A 20,591-nucleotide genomic window follows, 5' to 3' on the forward strand; every position below is an offset into this window, starting at 1 on the left:
CCAGCCAATGGCAGGACTCAGAGGCCCTGGCTCCTCCGGGCTTCCGCGATCGGGCGGGGTGACTCGGCGGCGGAGCAGCGGCAGCAGGTTCCCGGGCTGTGAACTGTGACGGCAGCGGCTCGGCCCGTGTCTCCGCCATGGCCTACCCGGGGTTCGGAGCGGTGAGTCGCTGCGACGAGGGGACCGGGCCGGCCCCCCGAACAGAGCCCCGGCGTCGCCCCTTGTGGGCTCCGCGGGGAGAGGGCAGAGTGAGGCCCTGCCGCCTGCGGGCTTTGCGCGTCAGCACGGGACAAAGGGCCGAGCCTGGGCTGGGCCTTCCCGGCCCACGGGGGCCGGCGGGACCAGCAGCCCCTCGGAGCTGCCGTGCCCTTGGGCGGGCGCAGCGCCGCAGGCGTGGGAGGGAGCGATCGCTCGAGCCGAGGCGGGCAGGCCCCGCCCCGCCGGCCGGGCGTGGCAGGCACCGCGCGGTGCTGGGGGCAGCCTGCGCGGGCGGGGATCCGGCCGAGGGGGCTCTGGTCACCCGTTCGTGCCGTGCCGTTCCCGGTATTGAGCAGCGTCCGCGGGTAGGCCCGGGCAGGCGCGGCCCTGGGCCTCGAGCGACGCCCCTAGCGGTAGCATGGGAAACCAGGCAGGGCGATTGCACAGAGCGGCCGCACGCACCCACTCGTGGGGTGGAGCACGCGGGAGGGGTCAAGAGTCGGAAGTCGGTGCTCGAGGGCTGGCCAGGGGCCCTGGTGTGAAACACAGAAAATGTGCCTTGCATAGTGACAGGTTTCTTTCAGAACAAGCCTGTCGCACCTTAACAGGCAGAGCCAGTTTCAGTGAGCAGCTGTCGGAGAAGGAGAACTGGGATTGTGGGTCCTCTAACCTTTGCGTCACTGCTCTTTAAATGGTTTCAGAGTAGCAGCAGTGTTAGTCTGTATCCACAAAAAGAACAGGAGTACTTGTGGCACATCAGAGACTAACAGATTTAGAGCATAGGCTTTTGTGGGCTGCAGGCCACTTCACTGAATGCATAGAATGGAACATATAGTAAGTAGATAGATACAGATCCACCTTCTCTGTATGTGTGTGTAAGTTGCCATACAAACTGTAAGAGGCTAATTAATTAACATGAAGTATTATCAGCAGGAGAAAAAAACTCTTACAGTGATGATCAAGATGGCCCATTTAGACAGTTGAGAAGGAGGTGTGAGGATACTTAACATGGGGAAATAGATTCAATATGTGTAATGACCTAGGCACTCCCAGTCTCTATTCAAACCCAAGTTAATGGTATCTAGTTTGCATATTAATTCAGGCTCAGCAGTTTCTCACAGCTCATCTTAATTAATTAGCTTCTTACAGTTTGTATGGCAACTTCCATTTTCTGTGGATAATGTATATATAATCTTCTTACTATATGTTCCATTCTATGCATCCGATGGAGTGGGCTGTAGCCCATGAAAGCTTATGCTCTAATAAATTTGTTAGTCTCTAAGGTGCCACAAGTACTCCTATTCATTTTGCTCTTTAAATACAGTCCAAATTATCCTGGCAAGCAGTTGGGACTTTCGCTTCTCGTGGCGATCGCCACAGACTGCTCTGGCAAGGAGTGCCTTTCTGACTGTCCTAGTTTGTATAGGGCTGGAATAATCATGGAGCCTGAAGTACCCTCACAAACTACCGGAGAGCAGTGATGTTGCAACAGGAAGCACACCCACTTACAAAATGGCTCTGTACAAATATGGAGCTACTTCTGTGAGGGTAGGGTGCTCAGTAGTTTTTCCCATGGTATGTGTTATAAACCTGTGGCGCCATTCCCATTGCCTCTGCTGACCCCAGTACCTGGCCTGCTGAGACCACACCATGCTCCGCCCCCACCTTTTGAGCCTGGTGCAGTGACCTTCCCCATTCCTGAGAGGGGACAGGAGCAGCTGGAAGTGGGGCAAGGCAGGCCCCTGCGAGTAGCTCTGGTGCAGGAGCTGTCCCCTCAGGTTTGGTTCTACAACCCCTCTGGTATGGTGAGGGAGTAGGACCAGCATTGAATGAGTAGCATTGTGACATGATGCATGGGAGTCGCAGCACCCATCACTTAATTTTGGCCTTGCCATCCCTGTGTCACAACAGAGGGTCATCAGAACTAAACCTGAGTAGGCAGTGAAACACAGATAGTACCATAGCTATGAGAGCTGCTACTTGGGATTCTGACGGGTAGGATATCCTCATTGCTTTCTTTGGATATGATACTACTTTTGAAATATTATACAGAGGATGGATTCTTTGGAGCCGTTCTAAGCTGCCTTTAAAAGAAGTATCCAGTATTGACAGCTGCCTCTGCAGTCTTCTGTTTTTATGCCAGAACTTTCTATTGAAGCATCGATGTGCAGAGTTGGTTTCATTCCCTTCTCAGAGGGGCTATGGTTCAGCTTCCAGTTCTGTCTCCTGTCTCTCACCCCCTAGTTGCCTTGGCATTGGCATTTGCCTGAGATCTGGTGCTGAATTATTTTGGAAAATCCTTTCCATTTCTATTGATGAGCAAAAAGCAATTAGCATGTTCATTATATTTTTCCTCCCACTCTTTAATAAGTCAGTGTCAGAACAAAAAAACCTCTCATTTGAAGGTAGTCCTTATGGTAGTAATAAAAATGACTGCTTATTGGAGGATGAGGGCCTCTGCTATATACAAATAAAAATCACTTCTAAGCATTATTTTAGTAGTCAAATAAAGCCCCACCCATTTCAACATCACAATACAGTTTCTCTGCTCAACCTGTCAAGACTGCTGAAACAGTTTGTATGACTGATTTAAATAACTAATCAGTTTAGCACAGGAGTGAAGAATATAATATTTAATGGAAACTGCAGGGAGGATTAGATGGTTAGAATTTATCCAAACTGGAATTAGTTACTAAATTCTGCAAAAAAAAAGTGTCCATATTCTCTGTTTTATACCTCATTTTTAAAAGAGATCCACTAACAACTGCCATTTCTCTTTGGAAAAATAATTTAATTTCTCATATAACATTTCTTTGGTAGTACAATTTATGCTTTTGCAATCAGGTAGCAAAGTATTAGTTTTAGAACTATTCTAAAAACTCTGAATTAGAAAGTGTTGTGTGATCACAGCATATGGGTACCTTCTTTTAATAATTTAAAAAAGGGAAAGACAGATAATGTCAGTGTTTGGATATATGACCAATGAATTTGAAGTGGTATGGTTATTTGAATTAGGCTGTGTAATGGGCATTTTAATAAAAGTACATCATGAATAAGACGACTTTGTAAATGGAAGTCTGTCACTATAGATTGAGCTGCTGATGACACTGAAATATTTCTCTTTTTCACAAAAGTATGGAGGTTACAGTGGTCAGATGCCTGGAATGCAAATGACAGTGGGACAGCCAATGCCAGGAGCAGTACCAAATATGCCTCATGGAGGATACTCTGGATATTCTGCATATTCTGGTACTTACTCTGCTGCTGCTGACCCTATGTGGACTTACTTCGCTGCTATCGCTGGACAGGTACAGTAGTATATGCAATGTAATTAAGCCTTGTGAGTTGACCGACCTAGCAAAGTCTGCTTTTTCTGTGAAAGAAAAACACTCAGCTTGCTCAGAACAGTATTATTAAAGCTCTCGTAGTCGGAATTGTCTCTCTCTTAGGTAAAATTGGATTGTCCCCCCCTCCTCAGTTAATTGAACAGTGTTGTTCGTGACTAGTAGCATAAAGCCTAATGTCAGTGGTGAGCTGTAAACAAGCTTTCATCCTTCATTAATACTTTCTTAACCTGAAGAACAAACTTTACAGTTCTACATGCTTGAAATATAGACATTTTAAAAAATACCAGTGATTGTCTCAAGGAAGAAGAACCAATTACTGAGTCCTCCATCCCCCAAAATAATAATATAATAGCCTGTTAAACTTTTGCAGACTTGGTAGACTTATAAAAATCTTTATTAATAGAATAATAAGTATTCCATATTCATGTTTTCACTGCCTCCTGAAGTGAAGGTGATGGTCTCCCTTGATCTCTCTGTCCAGGCCACTTTTATAGTATTGTGCTACAGTTTTATATGCAGGTAGTAAAGTGAAACACTAAAATCCTGTTCAAGTGGTGTCTGACACCAGATCAGGATTCTCATTAAACTGATTTTGGTGCTTTCATACAGAACAAAGTAGAAAGGGAAGGAGTGCAAGAACATGGCATCTTAAAGTAGAATCCCAAGGGACTTGGGTCTTTAAAATGGATGCTGCCTGAATTGTATTCAAGTGTTTCTTTTAACCTGAGGTCCTAAATCTGATATTTAAGTTCCTCGGTCACATATTACTATCCAAACGGTATCTCTTATTGATACAGGATTGCATAGTTTGTTTTAGTAAGATGGTGGTGGAGGATAGACAAATACAAATCTAGTCACGTTTAACTGGCTTATTGAGCCAGCATGCTATTGCATGGCTTTGAAGAGCTATCTAGTATAAAATAAGGGTATTAAACACTGAGAATAATGTATACATGGCTATTTTATTGGGTGGGAGTGAAAATAGATACCATGTCACAATCTGCATTATGCTTCTGTAATGGGAATGGCAGCAACAGCACAACATATGATCAAGTAATGTAAGGAATAAGAACCAGGAAGTTTCTACAGTGTGATCTGGGGTAAAAATGTGGGGGGTGGGGGAAGAGGGGGCTGACAAGGATTCACAGAGGGCATGTGCATGGCCCCACAGGTTACTGTTCTCTAGATGGTTTGGGATTTGTGCTGCCAACATGCACATTCCTAAGAACGTGGAACTGCAGAGGCAATGTATTTGAAGATCTCCAGGTCCAGGTGAGTAATCTTCTCTTCTAGATTACAGGAGCTCCCTTTTTTTTTTTTTTTCTTTTTTTTTCCTTCTGGCATAAGTCACAGTCATTACAGATTGAGGCTGTGAAACTCAATTTGTCTATTGACTTCTGCTTTAAGATGCATTGTGCTGCCTTGACTCTGCTTACCTAACCATCTTTTATCCTTTATTTCTTTTTTGGTGCAGAACACCACTTTTTCTGTTTTGTGATGAGTCATATCCTGCCTTTGTCCCTACTAACCTGTGGAAGCAGGAGCAGATGGATACACTGTAAAATAGCTGCAGCGCTTAGAGCAACACAGACATTTTTAATGCATTCCTGAGTAAAGGGTCCACATTATATTAAACCTGCTGTGTAGCTGTATATGATCCCTGAGCAATACTTGATCACTGTTGGTTCTCTTCCATCTCAAACATGCTTAAGACATGACATTTTCTAGGAGGATAACACACATCCAAAATATATTAGCAAAGGCATATTAAGACTTCATAATTAAATTGCCTCAACTAGGACATTCATGACTTCCCTTGCAAAAACATTCAGTCTCCTTGATTACGGGCCAGAAGGACCCACATGTTTATCTCTGAATTGCAGACCTGTCTGAACTGTTTGACTGGTTGGGGCATGCAACATAAATTTGGTGCTGCTGGGAGCAGTAAACTAAAACTCACTTTCTGTCTGGTCACTGGATTAGTACTCGGACTGATATGATACGGTATAACCAGGGTGGATTGATTTAAATCAGCAAGCAGGAAACCTTGATTTACATCAATGGTAATCTTGTTTTGCATTTGTGGTTTTTATGGTTATCTTCCTAAAGACATTTTAGATTCTCATTGGTTGGTAGCCATTAAAACACGTTGATTTGCAACTAAATATGGCCATTACTCTAAATTTGATACTCATGTGCTGACCAGGAGGATTTAAGCAATTATATGGTTTAACATACATTCATATTCCTAACTTTTACACTTTTATGTTAAAAATGGTGAATGATGAATGGTGAATTTCTTATTTACAAGTGATTTGTGCCCAGCTGTATTTGGATGGAAATTGGAATTCAATTATGTCCAAAATTTAAAATTGTTTGATTAGTTCGATAAAACTAAACCTTATATGTGCTGGATACATAAGGGAAAAACATTATCAAAACATTTTGCATTTAAAACTAGGAAGTATTATCCTTAGCGATTGAAGTGATTTGTTTCTGGTCACCATGTCCTTCAAGATTTTAGAACTACAGTAGAACCTCAGAATTACGAACACCAGAGTTACAAACTGATCGGTCAACGACACACCTCATTTGGAACTGGAAGTATGCAGTCAGGCAGCAGCAGAGACCAAAAAGCAAATACAGTACAGTACTGTGTTAGATGTAAACTACAGAGGGGAAAAAGGGAAAGCAGCCTTTTTCTTCTGCATAGTAAAGTTTCAAAGTTGTATTAAGTCAATGTTCAGTTGTAAACTTGAACAAACATAACATTTTGTTCAGAATTACAAACGTTTCAGAGTTATGAACAATCTCCATTCCCGAGGTGCTCGTAAGTCTGAGGTTCTACTGTAGTAGAACTTGTCCTCACACATAGTTTTTATTCATAGATTGGAAGAGGAAAATAAGCTTGACTGCTTTTTCAACTCCCAGTTGGTTTCTTAACTTTGACTAATCATTGAACTGAACTATTTGAATAAGCTGAAATGAAAAAAATATTCTCGGTGGAGGTTACTGGTGTGAAAAGCTGATTTAGCACTTGAACAAACTCTGGTTCCAGGTGCTGAGCTAGTGACTTTCACCAGTTCAGTGGTTTGACTGTTTTTAAAACTTCATATTTTTTAATTTAAATGATTAATGATTTGTAGTACATTTAGATCTTAATGTAAGTTGTCATAATTTTAAATACAGTTTTAAAAAAATCTAAATACACAATCTGAGTTAAAAGGAAAAATGTTTGTGGGGTTTTTTTGTTTTTAAATCACTCTGGGTATTGCTCAGAAAGACCTGTTCCATTTGGCTCTCCTGGAATTATTAGCAGTTTTGCTCAGGCATAGGGATCCATACCTACACAGATCCAGGTACAGGATTGGGGCCTAAATGCATAGCTTGTGACTTTATAATAGCCATTATGGAGAGATGATAGTTTTGCCATTTACTTCTGTGAGAGCAGGATTTGACCCATAGCATGTCTTCAGCAGGAGCAGCAGTGACACGAGTTAGGATTCTATCAGTTTCACACTGTTCCAGAGGCACGAGACATGCGGCTGAGACATGATTCAAGGCAGAGGCCCAAAAATGTGAGGGAGAGTGTGATGAGGCATAAACAGATTAGGAGAAGCACCTGCACCTGACTCCTCAGTGAGTAATTGTGGTTGTGGTGAAGGGAAGAAAGGAAAAGGTTAAAAAAATAAAAATAAAAAAAATTGGATATGCTAATGTGCCACTTGTCTTCTCCCCTAAAAGTGGAGAAATAGAAAGAGAGGGGCTGAATATTCCCCTCTTCTGTTTAGGCTCTTACACAGTATCATGGTAAGATGAGTACCTACTAAACAAAAGAAATGCACAAAACCTAAATAGTGGGTGAGAAAAGGTCATTGCTTAATTTTAGAGTGGGTATTGTGGGTTTTTTTTTTTCCCCCAGCTGCCAGTTTAGTTATGCAGTTAACTGGATTGGCAGCTGAGAAAAACTCAGAATTAAAACTCTCCTCCCTTCCCAAAATTGTGGGTTTCCCTTTATCCTGATACTCACGTGAAATTGAACTAGGCAAAGGAAATCTTTGTCCAAAGCTCAAATTATTTCAAACTTTTAGTGTAAAAGATTTCTTTCTACAGTACCTTTCAGGAATCTGTCTCCATAAATAATTTTCGCTAAAGATCATTTCTTGTTTTGTCAGCCAAGCTCATCTGTAGTATTGTCTTTAGTTTAGTGTCCTCTAGCATTCTAGAGTGAATTCAAAGCTAGATTGAATCAAAACTTCGGTTTATAGGCATAACGGTCAAGCTTGCATCATGCATGCCTCAGAGGAGGCGATGATCACACTTGGTGAAAGACACAGTTTTGCATAGTCCCTAAACAGAGTGGACAAACTCCAAAATAGAGAGGTTGATGGATGAGTGTATTCCATACATAAGCATTGTTGGAACCTGGCTGAGCTACGGGCAAGCCACCCTGCTTGCCTCCTGATAGCATGCTTTATTTTGAAATCATGAATACCTCCTAGTGAAGTTTGCAGGAGCCATTCCATTCCCTGTGTTTTTACATTCTAATTTTCTCAAATGTGTTTAAGATAAAGTTTCTCCTGGTTAGTATCAGCCTAAAAATGTGGTCTCGAGTTTCATGACTATTAGATGAGCTGGTTTTGAGCTATGGAACTCAACAGATTTAGCATGTTCATATTGTTTGTCTCTGATAACACAGAAATAGCTTGGTTCTTTCAATGTTGTCTACCAAGGGATAGTGAGAAAACTTTGTCGCGTCAGTGTGTAAACCTGCATTGTCTTTGCTGTCAAAATCAATTCTATTCCAAATTTATCTTCAGAAATTTTACATCCGTAAGTAAAAGTAGATTACGGTTAACAAAGAGGTCTTCTGTTGTCCACTCTTTTTCATATCTCTGTTCCAAGTGCAGTATGCTTTGCAATATGACAAATCTTGAAACATATATATTGGTCTTTCTTCCTTGCATGCATGTATATTTGTGTAACTATGTAACAAAAGCCCTTATTGTAAGACGTGTGGGTAAGGGGCTGAGTTACAGTTTTTGTGAGCTCCTTTTGGAATCTTAACTGAGCACTTGCTGACTTTTTAGAGGGTTTTTCCTTTAATTTTTTTTTTTAAAATTCTCAAGTATAATACTATAGTAAACTTAGTTTTTTGTAGGGGGAATACACATTCACTCCTGAAGTACGAGGCACATAACCACAGTCTGTCATCTACCATGTAGCAAGACCAGTGGGGTGATGGAAGCGCTGGCCTTGACTCTCAAAGAACTGAGCAGGTAGAAATTCACAGAAACATGGGGATTGAATTGCTTTTGGTGGGGAGGGCAAAAGGGGAAAATTGTATTTCTGACTTTCATTGTACTGTTCATATGACTAGTAAATGAGATTCAGAAATATAATATTCACCTCACTAAAATTTAAGCTATTCAGTTCCCTTCTTTTTCTTCACCCTTCTTTTTTTGTGTGAGCTTACCCATTGAAAAATGTCCTTTTTCCCATTTGAGGATAAAGGCTCCATATTGTGGAGATTCTTGCAGCTTAATAGAGCTGATCACTTTTACTTTAGAGCCTGCCAGTGTTGCTCCTCAGTCAGGCAGATGGGGATTGATGAAGAGCATGTGATTGTGTGTAGTCTACACAGTGTTACTAGCCCCTGCTGTAACACAGTGATGGGTGAAATTCAGTCCTCCATGGAGAGCTGCAAATAGAACATCTTTCTTTTCCCACTCCCTTCAAGATGACTGTCACCTCTGCTCCTGCATGAAATCCAATGATATAAGCAGGAACAAGATGAATCTTACCAGGATGGGCTAATTTTGCTTTGCTTCTGGGGAGTTTCCCTGCATGTGCTATCCTCATGGCTTTACCCTTAAGGCAGTATAAAGAATGGCAGGGCAAGAAACAAGAAAAATGGGTCTTAGAAATTAAATCTGAGAGAAAATATTGTATCTGTTCATGGGACAAGCTCACCAAAAATTGGTTCTTCCTATTTTACAGCTCATGTTTAATTTTATTTGTTTTATAAAACCAAATTTTAGCATAAGATGCAGTAGCAGTAAAATAATTTGACTTGCATGCTGGATTTCCTTATTTAACTGTTTATGTTGGCCAATCATAATATCCTAGAACTGTAACATGGCTCTTCCAAAAAGTTACTTAGAGTGTATACCTAAGTACAGTGAAAAGTGCCGCTTGTCCTTTCATGGAGATATCATTCCACCTGATACAAGATCTGCTCAGTGTGTCAGCCATTTATACTTACTAACTAGTCACAAAACGTAGCTTGCTGCCATAAGTTTCTAGCTCCAAGACAGAGTGGAAGGCCAGCTGATTAAACCTTTCTACAAAGCTGTCAGTGAAGCCTAGAGAATCTTGTTTAAAGTCCTTCGTTGTGTGTGTGTTTTTTGTATTTTTTTTCCCAAGATGATTTTCCTGTTGTTCACTTGCTTCTTGAGATCTTGGTTTTTGGAGACTCCTTTTTAGAGGATAAAATGTGGAGGTTTTGAGAGCTTGTGTTACCTTTTGGTCTTGGGTGTTCAGAGGGCTGATCTGCACACCTCTATATGGGATGTTTAGCTTTCAGATTCACCTTTTTATGTTGCTCTTACTTGCATCTTACTAGCTATAATCAGTGCTGGCAATGAAATAAGCAAGCTTTTGGGGTTATTTTAATATCCTTCTTTTGAAGTGCTCTGTGGAGATGCTGAGAGAACAGAATGCTAGGAACAGAGCGGAGGAACACGAGGGAACAGACAAAGTGATACTTGGCTGATAGAAAAAGCATGTCTAGCATAGTCACATGTCACGTATGTTCAACAGTCTGTCATCGGACAGCATCCTATTCCTCTTTATTGCCTTTCAACCTGAAGGATTCTAAAGCACTATGCAGCACAATCGACTATATTGATTCTGGAATAACTTGACCCATTACTGAAATGCAGCTACCACCGCCTTCGGTGTGGAACATGGCAGCTCTTTTTTCTTTTTCAGTTTGAAGAGTTTGTATTCTTCGAAAAAGCGAAACATCTGAAAGCTGTTTAAAACTGCACAGCAACACTATACAATAGCTTAGCACAGTAAGTGAGGAATAGGTATCCAACTGAACTGTGGAAGGATTTAGGTAGTTAGACTATAACTACCCAAATTGGAATTTAGCCAGGGCACTGGGAATAACATCCCTGCTGTTAATAGCATCATAGCTTCTTTGACCACAAAATGGTCAGAATGTCAGTTTTATTGTGTACATCAACCAAAGGAACAGCAAAACTACAGGGGACCCCTGACATATAATGGGAAATGTGATGGGCAAAAGAAAAGGACCTTTTTAATAATTTGTTTCAGAATGGAGGCTCTGATACTCTAGAAGGCTCTCATTAAAATCATGAACAAAATAGAAATAAATGCAGAAAACACCTTAACCAATTATTTGATAGAATTGTCTGCAACTTTATATGAAAATTCTATACTAATTATCAGAAGATATCACTGTAATTTAGCTGCTGCTGAAGGCTTATTTTAAATAGGTATTTGTTGCTAAGATAGGATTCCATTTAATTACTGTTGCTAAGATAGGATTCCATGTGATTGCTATAAGCAAGGAATTCTATTTAACTTTAGTACTGCAGACTCTTGATTTAGATGAGGCACCATTTTGTAGTATTTTTAATTTTTTTAAATATTAAATATCTTTACATAGTTATAATGAACTAATTCATTTGTCTTCTGTTAGATTATTCACTGACGTTTCATTTTTGCATGGATTTGTATTGATAAGTGTCCATGACCACAAACCTATGCACTCTGTTCTACAGGATGGTGAAGTGGATGCAGAGGAACTACAGAGATGCTTAACACAGTCTGGAATCAGTGGGACCTATTCTCGTAAGACTTTGAATGTTGCTACTGTACACTTTCTCTTTTAATCTGTGGATGATATTTTGGAATTTCTGTTCTTCAAGGAGCATTCCCTCTCTCCCATTGTGTACCTCTTTCATTTCCTTCCTTATCACAGATTTCCACTTTGTGCTGGCATGTGTCCTTTCTGTGCACCTTAAATAAATGTCACAGCCCTGCTAATGCCAATCCTGAAGATCAGCATTTGTGCTAGTTCATCTGTAGAGTGTTTCCAGTGCACTTTAATTTGAATTTCTCACGCTTTCCCTCTTACACAACAGAATATGAAAACAGTTGCAATCACAGGGCTTGGGCTCTGGTGGGTGCTCATCCCCTCCCAAGACATGAACCATGCTTTGTTCTCCCTTTGAATGAGATGGCATATGGTTAGAGACCAGGTAGGGTCTCGAGTACAACACATTCCAAAACTCTTATTCAGAAGGCAAAATAATGTCTTATTTTGTTATAAGGATTTAATAAAACTCCTGGAATCAAAATAAACTATCTTTGCTTTATGGGTTAATAATTTTAATACCAAATCTTACTGTTCTTAAAGTATTACTGTGTATTTGACATGCATAGCCTAGTAGTAGAGCAAGCTTTCCTACACTGGCCTACCAAATGTGCCTTCACCTTGAGATACTGAGTTGAGATGGTGACTTGGTTTCCACGCCTGTTTAATCCTTGTTCTCCCTGCTGATACTGAATTAATACTCTTCATTACGAACAGGAGTTGGGTCACCAGTTCCTGGCTCAGTAAATGCTAAAAAGCAATGTAATGTCCTGCGTTTTATCCACATCTAACCCATGGCCTAAATAACTAGTAATGTAGAAGCAAATGTCTTCATGTCCTTTTAGCCATCCCCTACTTGATTTTGTTTTTCCTGGTGAGCTTTCAAAATCTCTTGCAAAAGCAAATTAACTCATGTGTTGACTAGTGTCACTGAAACTGCATTCGTTACAAAATAAAATTAATCTAGTTTTGATTCAATCTTCGACTATTTTTCAGCATTCAGTTTGGAAACCTGCAGAATTATGATCTCCCTGATGGATGTATCCTTGGAAAAATGTAGACTATACTGTAGTCTTAATGTCAGTTTAAACCAATAAATAATCCTGAGAAGAAACTAGAATTTCAAAACATTTTTAAACTAATGTTTTAGAACACTATCCTTGGGCTCCATTCATTTTTAATGTTGCACAGAAATTGGTTGTGTTAGTATTGTCAGGGTGGTTAGAAATCAAACTGCCTTATGTGACTTGAAATTATATGTTTAATAATTTGGTTTGTCCTATTAAGTTACTTAGTTTTAATGTATTAAGTTATTTTTGTTAACAAAACTTCATCAGAGAGATTATACAGGAAAAATGGGATTTAATGAATTCAAAGAACTCTGGGCAGCTCTTAATGCTTGGAAGCAAAATTTCATGATGATTGATCAAGACCGAAGTGGAACCGTAGAACTTCATGAATTGGGTCAAGTCATTGCAGCTATGGGTAAGTTAGCATTTCAAAAACTTCTGCAACCTCCTGTTTGTTCTATTTAATGCAATATATATTACTACTTTAATTATAAGGATGCAGCATGTAGAATATGGAAGGTTGCAGTGAATTGTGTTGCTACCTATGGGCTCAAAATATAGGGCTTGCCAGGAGTGTTGTACAGGTACCATGCTTCATTTCTGGGAACTCCTCACTATCAACTAAGTATTCCTTCCTTTCTGGCTAGCCCAGAAATAGTGTCGATAAGCTTTATAGAGAGCTGTATACAGCCATCTTCAGATGGAAAGATTGGTCATCTGGACACACATCCTTGAAGATTGGGAGGAGACAGGAAATCCCTCTTAAAATAAATGCCGTATTCAGTACTGAACACGGTGTTCATTTTCACAAGTTTTTAGATGCAGCACTTCTTAATATTGGCATACACAGGGCTAATACGTCTATTTGGGGTAGAGGAGGGAAAGGAAGACTTTCAGTACATTCTGCTCCTGGAGGAGTCATGGGCATATGTCTTCCCAATGAGGCGCAAAATATGTTCTGGGGGCACACCATTTCAGCAAAGTATAAAGAGACACTCACTCACTGTGATGAACCTAGACCATCTTATAGGGCAGATGCACATAAGCCTGTGTGCTTCCCCTTTGATGGCAGGTTGTTAAAGATCAGTGACTAAAAGTTGCTCTTCATCTAGAATACCCCATTGTAAAAAAAAGGTTATACAAATCTTTATCATAGCTGCTGCTAGCCAACAATAGTAAACCAGGAACCAGTGCCAGACACTGCACTGGCATAAAAAGGCTTTCTGTTAAACTGTATTTCTGGAACCCTGGCGTATAGCTAGCCTGTTCCATTTCCCGCTGAGTGGGAAAGGCTAATGCTCTTGTGAATCAAAGTGCTCCAGTTGTTTGGAGTAATAGTCACTTTGTGCATGTGCATGGGATATTACAATCTATCCTTAAGTCTCTGGGCTGCAACCGTTAGCAGCTGCTGCTAAGTTAATTTTTGAATAGAGGTAGAAGGTGGAAGTTAGTAGCTTCCTAGTTACTCTCGAGTCTGTGTTAGATAGACACTGACTCCACTACTAAGTAGGGGGTATGATTACAGCTCAGGTAGATATACCCACACAAGTATTGCCGTAGATAGCAGTATAGATGTAGGGGCATGGTCTTCAGCAATGCAACCTAACCCATAGCAAAGCCTGCGTTGCCAGATCTATGCCGCTGTTTTTAGCGGTGCTAGCAGTATAGACATACCCACACTTTCTTCTGAATGACAGGAAGAAGGGAAAGAATAAATGCCAAGGGGAACTGAATTTGCTAGAGACTTGAATTCTGCATGAGATGTCTCTGGCCTCTTGCTAGAAAACTACTATTTTTTTAAAGTGTATGCAATTTGGAAAACATTATATACCTAAATAAGATTCTTTTCCCTCTCTTCTTCCTCTGAGTCTCTGTTTACACTTGCTGAAGTTACGAAAGGGGGGGGGTCTAGAACATGCTGTGTTGCTCCTACAACGGTCAGGCACAGGAACCTACTTTTCTAGAGGCAGTACTTCATGTTCACGATGTTTCTGGCAGGCTGGTGTTTTAATCCTCTCATCTTTTCTTCATTTGCCTTTGTGTGTGTGTCTACTTTTCCCTTCTCTCTTCAACCTGTCAAGCAGCATTAAAGCACAGAAACTACTCTTTGTACAGCGGAGAGTCATGCTGTCTGGGCATGCTGCACTTTTTCTTGGAGAAGGCTCCAAGTTCAGTTAAGCTACTCTAATAATTCCACAAGGAGTCCAGTGGCACCTTACAGACTAACAGATTTATTTGAGCAGAAGCTTTTGTGGGTAAAAACCCCACTTCTTCAGATGCATGGAGTGAAAATTACAGATGCAGACATAAATATACTGACACATGAAGAGAAGGGAGTTACCTCACAAGTGGAGAACCAGTGCTGACAGGGCCAATTCGATCAGGGTGGATGTAGTCCACTCCCAATAATAGATGAGGGGGTGTCAATTCCAGGAGAGGCAAAGCTGCCTTTGTAATGAGCCAGCCACTCCCGGTCCCTATTCAACCCCAAATTAATGGTGTTAAATTTGCAAATGAATTTTAGTTCTGCTGTTTCTTTTTGAAGTCTGTTTCTGAAGTTTTTTCGTTCAAGTATAGCTACTTTCAAATCTGTTATAGAATGTCCAGGAAGATTGAAGTGTTCTCCTACTGGCTTTTGTACGTTCCCATTCCTGATGTCCGATTTTTGTCCATTTATTCTTTTACGTAGGGACTCTCCGGTTTGGCCAATGTACATGGCAGAGGGGCATTGCTGGCACATGATGGCATATATAACATTAGTAGACTTGCAGGTGAATGAGTCTCTGGTGGTGTGGTTGGGTCCTCTGGTGTCACTAGAGTAGATATGCGGACTACCCCCGATACTTCTAATAATACTAGTGTAGAGTATGTTCCAAATAGAGCAATTGGCAGGTGAACTGGCAAACAGGCAGTAGATGCTAAACATCCTTTTACTCCTGGGCCTTGTTAAAAATGTCCACAAGCCACCCTCTGGCTACTTTTGCTAAAAAGTCAAGGCTGACCTGATTACACAGAACTAGTATCTCTGTTTAGTATGGTGACAGGTTTCAGAGGGGTAGCTGTGTTAGTCTGTATCAGCAAAAACAACAAGGAGTCCTTGTGGCACCTTAGAGACTAACAAATTTATTTGGGCATAAGGAAGTGGGTTTTAGCCCACGAAAGCTTATGCCCAAATAAGTTTGTTAGTCTCTAAGGTGCCACAAGGACTCCTCCTTGTTTTTATTAATCTCCTCTTTTTAAGTGAAAGATTAGATGTCTTGAGTGTTCCTGATGATGTCTGAAGTTGTCCTTTCAGATGAATTTCAGGATGGGCACACAGTGTATAATGGAACTGTTCTAATGTCGGAAAATTTGAACTTTTTCACTGCTGTATATGAACACTCCTTCACTGTGCCCTATAAACTGCATTGATTGCAGTACAGGATGTATAGTAATTATTATTTCAATAGTCATACTTTCCAAAGATTATCCAGCAAATTGTTGCAAAACTCGTAACATTATAGGCTATAACTTCCTATTTTTTGGTCTTTTAGGTTACAGATTAAGCCCGCAAACATTAACTGCTATTGTAAAACGTTATAGCAAGAATGGCAAAATCTTTTTTGATGACTATGTGGCTTGCTGTGTGAAATTACGGGCATTGACAGGTATGGGGGTTTTGTATTTTTTGAAATAGATATGCAGTCCAGAGTTTGTTCTAATTTTTTCTCATCTAAAAATTATAATTGTAGTGTAAAGATTATTCTTCTAATTCTTAAATCTCTTACAATTCTTAAGATTACATTTTAAAATTTATTTATGTAATTGTCTTCAGTGTTTTGAGTAATAGTTGTTCAGTATTCAGGATACCTAGAAAGTAATTTTGCTTTTCTACTGTAAGTTTTTAGATAGAATGTGGAAGGAAAGAAGTATGAAATGTTAGTCAGGTTCAAAAGTGACAAATTTGCCTGGGGGGCGGGGGGACGACAAGAGAAATGTTTGACAAGGTAATACTGCCAACCAAACTTACATTTAGGGTCTACATTAAATACTTCGGAGTTTTGCAAAGCTCCAATTTACTTATTTTATTCTTTTCTAAGATTTCTTCAGGAGACGAGACAACATGCAACAGGGATATGTGAATTTTGTATATGATGATGTAAGTATCTCTCTAAATAAAATACTCAAATTTGTTGGGACTATATGAAAACATTATTGTTGCAAATGACTGACTCGAGCTGCATGTTTAAATTTTACTTTCTTATCAGAAATGTTTTTTATAATAAACTCTTTGGTTGCATTCATGTTAACTTTCCTGTACCTTCACCTCCAAAGAATGACTAAAAACACCCCTCCTGTAAAGCATCCACCCTGTAATGGCCACTCTGTAATCTAAGGCCTTAATCCTTCAAAGATTTAAGCACAAGATGAACTCAGTAGGACTACTCATATGTTTAAAGATAAGCACGTGCATAAGTCTTTACAGAGCTGAGGGCTTAATATGTTTTGCGTTGTCTATTCATGGGCTGTGGATAGTAATTACTACTGAAAGTATGTCCATTGACTTCATTGGACTACCATCCAGTAGGAAATGTTTGCAGGATCAGACTCTTAGATTGTAACAGTCATCTGTTACCTGTGTGGCACTGACTTAGCATCATAAGCATACATGACATTATATAGTGTTGTGTGCATTGTTAATAGTACAGATGTAGCAATTTGAAAGTCTTTAATGCTGAAAATTAAAAACAAAACAAATCTCTCTACATTTTACTCCTTTCAAATTCTTTGAACACTTCTAAGCATTTGTTCATCCAGTAGACAAGTCCCAAGTTGTGTTCCCACAGTTTCTTCTAGGCATTCATTTTTCTTTTCTCCATGCCCGCCCCCCCCTCCCCCCCACCAAAAAAAAAACAAAAACCCCTGACAAAACCAAGACAGACAATTTCTGAACTCTTTAGATGACCTGATAATTTGTAGTATTCCAATTGTTTTCATTTCCCAATGTGGTGGTGTGTGCTGAGTGTTAGCTACCTTGATTTTTTTTTTTTTTTTTTTCCCCTCCTAGTTTTTGCAGTGTACCATGGCAATCTGAGTGGAAGGCTGCTGAAGGATATAGACTCCGACCTGTGAAGTCTTCTCCTGAGAAGAAATTAACTGAACCTGCTGTGAATTGAAGCTGTAGCAGACTTCCCCCATCTTTCTGCCCGTTAAGGCATCCACTTTGAACAAATGTTTTGATTTTAGTGCACAGTTGAGAGCAATAATTTTTTTTCATTTTGTTATTTTTCAGAAGCATACTCTTTATATGTACATGCATAATTCCAGACGAGTACCCTGTTGTTATGCACTCAAGCTTAATGAAGACTAAACAAACTTTTTGCTTGTAACAGCTGCAAGAGTTGCAAGCATAGACCATTTCATTTTTATATGTATTTAGACTGCATACATGAGCAGAATATCAGACATCCTGGTTTTTAATCTAAACTAATATAGGTATTTCGTGTGACCATCAAAGTACGTTGTTTCAGATGTCATACTCTGAGGAATTCTAGTTGCTTGGTGACACTAGTTCAGTATTCCACCAGAAACACAACTTAAAACAAGTTATTAGGTAAAATTCTCCAGACTCGTTGCAATAGATTTTTCTAAGGCAGACTGTTACAAATTGTTCTTCCAAGGATTTATTTATGGACAGTTCTTGTTGAGTAAAAGTTGAGATCCTCTCTTCTAATCAACATGCAGAAAGCAAAAAAAATGTTTAAGGGACTATTGCGAGTCTTCATAGAGTTCACTTTCCTTTTAGTTTGAAAGCTTTAAAGTCTTCACCTATTCTGTAAAAATTGACTCCCAGTAGACCCTCAAGTTGGTGAACCTATTCCATTTTGAGATCAAAAAAATTCCCTTAAGAAAATAATCCAGTGAACAGAAGTCTGATTAGGGGATTACTCAAGCAGGTCCTTATTTTGCTAGGATATTTTAGCAGTGCATCTAACAGCGAAGTAATGAGTGGATCACAACCATGATCAACTCTACATCTCATCAAACTTCTGTTGGTTTTGTTCAATCCCAAATTTTGTAATCCACAGCCATTCTAGGTTCTGTATCCTTCAACAACAAACCTTAGCAGGGGTTAAATTGGAAGTTATGCTCATGTCATGCTTGAAGTGGAGACTTACTGTGATGCATTGAGAGTGCTCCGTGGTTAGGAATTTATGGAAATATTTTTCTCATGACAAACAAGGCACTTTTAGTCTTGTTGTTCTGTTGTGTGCGCGCGTGTATACATTTTGCCAATGAACAGTGTCGTATGTAATTCTGTGCTTCTTACACCTATTCCCATAGTGTCACAAGTATACTACTAAACATAACAATTTAAGAATGATTTTGCTGAATATTTTTGATACTGAAATGTATTCAACCTTTTTGGATCCCTCTTAATTGTATTTGCATTATAGTAACTATTGGAAGTAAATTTTCAGATCTGTAACAAACTAAATATTTGCATATCCTGCTGTTCAAGACTGAAATAAGTGAACAGTTTTTGTGCAGGTTTAGATCTATTGCCAATAAGTTTTCATGTTGTTGTAAAGATACTGAATATACTCATTTGTGTACACGTACTTTTATTTGTAAACAGTGAACAATTTTCCAAGTCATCTTTGAGTTCTTTTTTAAAGAAATAGGCATTCAAATAGCTTGCCATACATTTGTCGTACAAAAACTAGTTATGTTACAGGAGATGCTACGGTTTATAAATGATGCATTTCATCTTGGTTTAAAAAGTCTGCCAAATATTTTTTAAAAAAATCCAGCTTTACAATTCTATATTCAAGTGGAATCATAGTACATTTTAAATGACAAGGGAGGCAAATCAGTCCTAGGGGATGTCTTAATTTAGTCCATCTAACTTCCATTCCAAAGAGCATAGCTGCACTCTGTGTTCATTAATAATCCCAAAACATCCCAAGTGGGCATTGAAAAGCCAAGTAGCAAATGCTTTCTTATGGATAATACAATTCCATCTACTAGTCATACATAGCTCTACAGGGAGGAAAGCAACTTCTCCATAGTATTTTTCATGCGATTTACAGGGTCCAGGATGTGCTCCTCTTGAACAGTAGAAGTAAAATTTATTGTCATGATCACTTATGAGTCCACAGTGGATTTTATTTCTGTATATTATCTTTGCCCTTATTAAACTAAAATATTTACAGACAATATTTTTGTCACATTGTCCTTTTTCCAAGCATAATTTTTTCCAAAAAATCAATATACACTAAATAGGCATAGTTGATTAGCGGATCCTGGGTGGTCAAATGCAACACATACATACTCACAAATCTAAAGAAAATGTTGGTCTTTACTAATGAAATCTGTGTATATAAAGGAAATGCAAAATCGGTGTGATCATGGGACAGGACATCTGACAGTCTTCTAGGTCAGCAAGAAACTACCCATTTAAAGTATTCATACTTCTGGAAAGTCCCTAAGTGTGGCATGTCTGCATTTCATGTCTATTTACATCTCAGTAAATCTGGATCACATTTGTTTAATTTACAAGTAAAAAGGGAATTTTCTCTCACTCCCCACAACTTCCACCTGGAATCAGAAAGCCAGGCTGGGTTCTTTCCTATTTGTGCATAGTCACAAAGATTCAGTATGGATTAAATAGGCCAAATTCTGCCTTCAGTTACATCTGCACAACTTTTTTTTTTTTTTTGAAGTGGGGTTTGCTTGGAGGTAAATGAGAAGAATTTAACTCTGCTAGTGAAATGTAGTTAGTTGTATTGCTGCATGAGAAATGGTACGTTGCCCAAAGGTGTGTTGTTGCAGTGCTACTGTGTGTAAAGAGTAACAAAAACTGGAGTAACGTGCATAGATGTGACGGACAAACTTGCTTCCAGTGATCATGAAGTGTATCTTTTGTATACAGAAGTAACAGACCACCACTTCACTCAGTGTATACAGCAAACTCACTTTACTCTGCTCTCACTGATGAGACAAAATTTAAATCAGTTAAGGGGTATCCTTGTGAATGAATAAAGACATGAGCCCAATGTTTTGTGCTTTGCAAAATGCTAGTTA

General features: G+C 39.5%; 1 protein-coding gene across 1 annotated transcript; it reads left to right on the top strand.

Annotated features, from left to right (window-relative positions):
• Positions 1 to 22: 22 nt before the first annotated feature.
• On the top strand, positions 23 to 19,724 carry GCA (grancalcin). The gene is made up of 8 exons (XM_037912595.2): positions 23 to 161; positions 3,333 to 3,506; positions 11,360 to 11,429; positions 12,451 to 12,494; positions 12,792 to 12,939; positions 16,058 to 16,171; positions 16,604 to 16,662; positions 17,572 to 19,724. Exons 1-8 carry the CDS (start codon positions 138 to 140, stop codon positions 17,596 to 17,598), a joined length of 660 nt encoding a protein of 219 aa, XP_037768523.1. The 5' UTR covers positions 23 to 137; the 3' UTR covers positions 17,599 to 19,724.
• The last annotated feature ends 867 nt before the right edge of the window (positions 19,725 to 20,591 follow it).

Source organism: Chelonia mydas, chromosome 11, assembly GCF_015237465.2.
Source record: "Chelonia mydas isolate rCheMyd1 chromosome 11, rCheMyd1.pri.v2, whole genome shotgun sequence".
Classification (NCBI taxonomy): Eukaryota; Metazoa; Chordata; order Testudines; family Cheloniidae; genus Chelonia; species Chelonia mydas.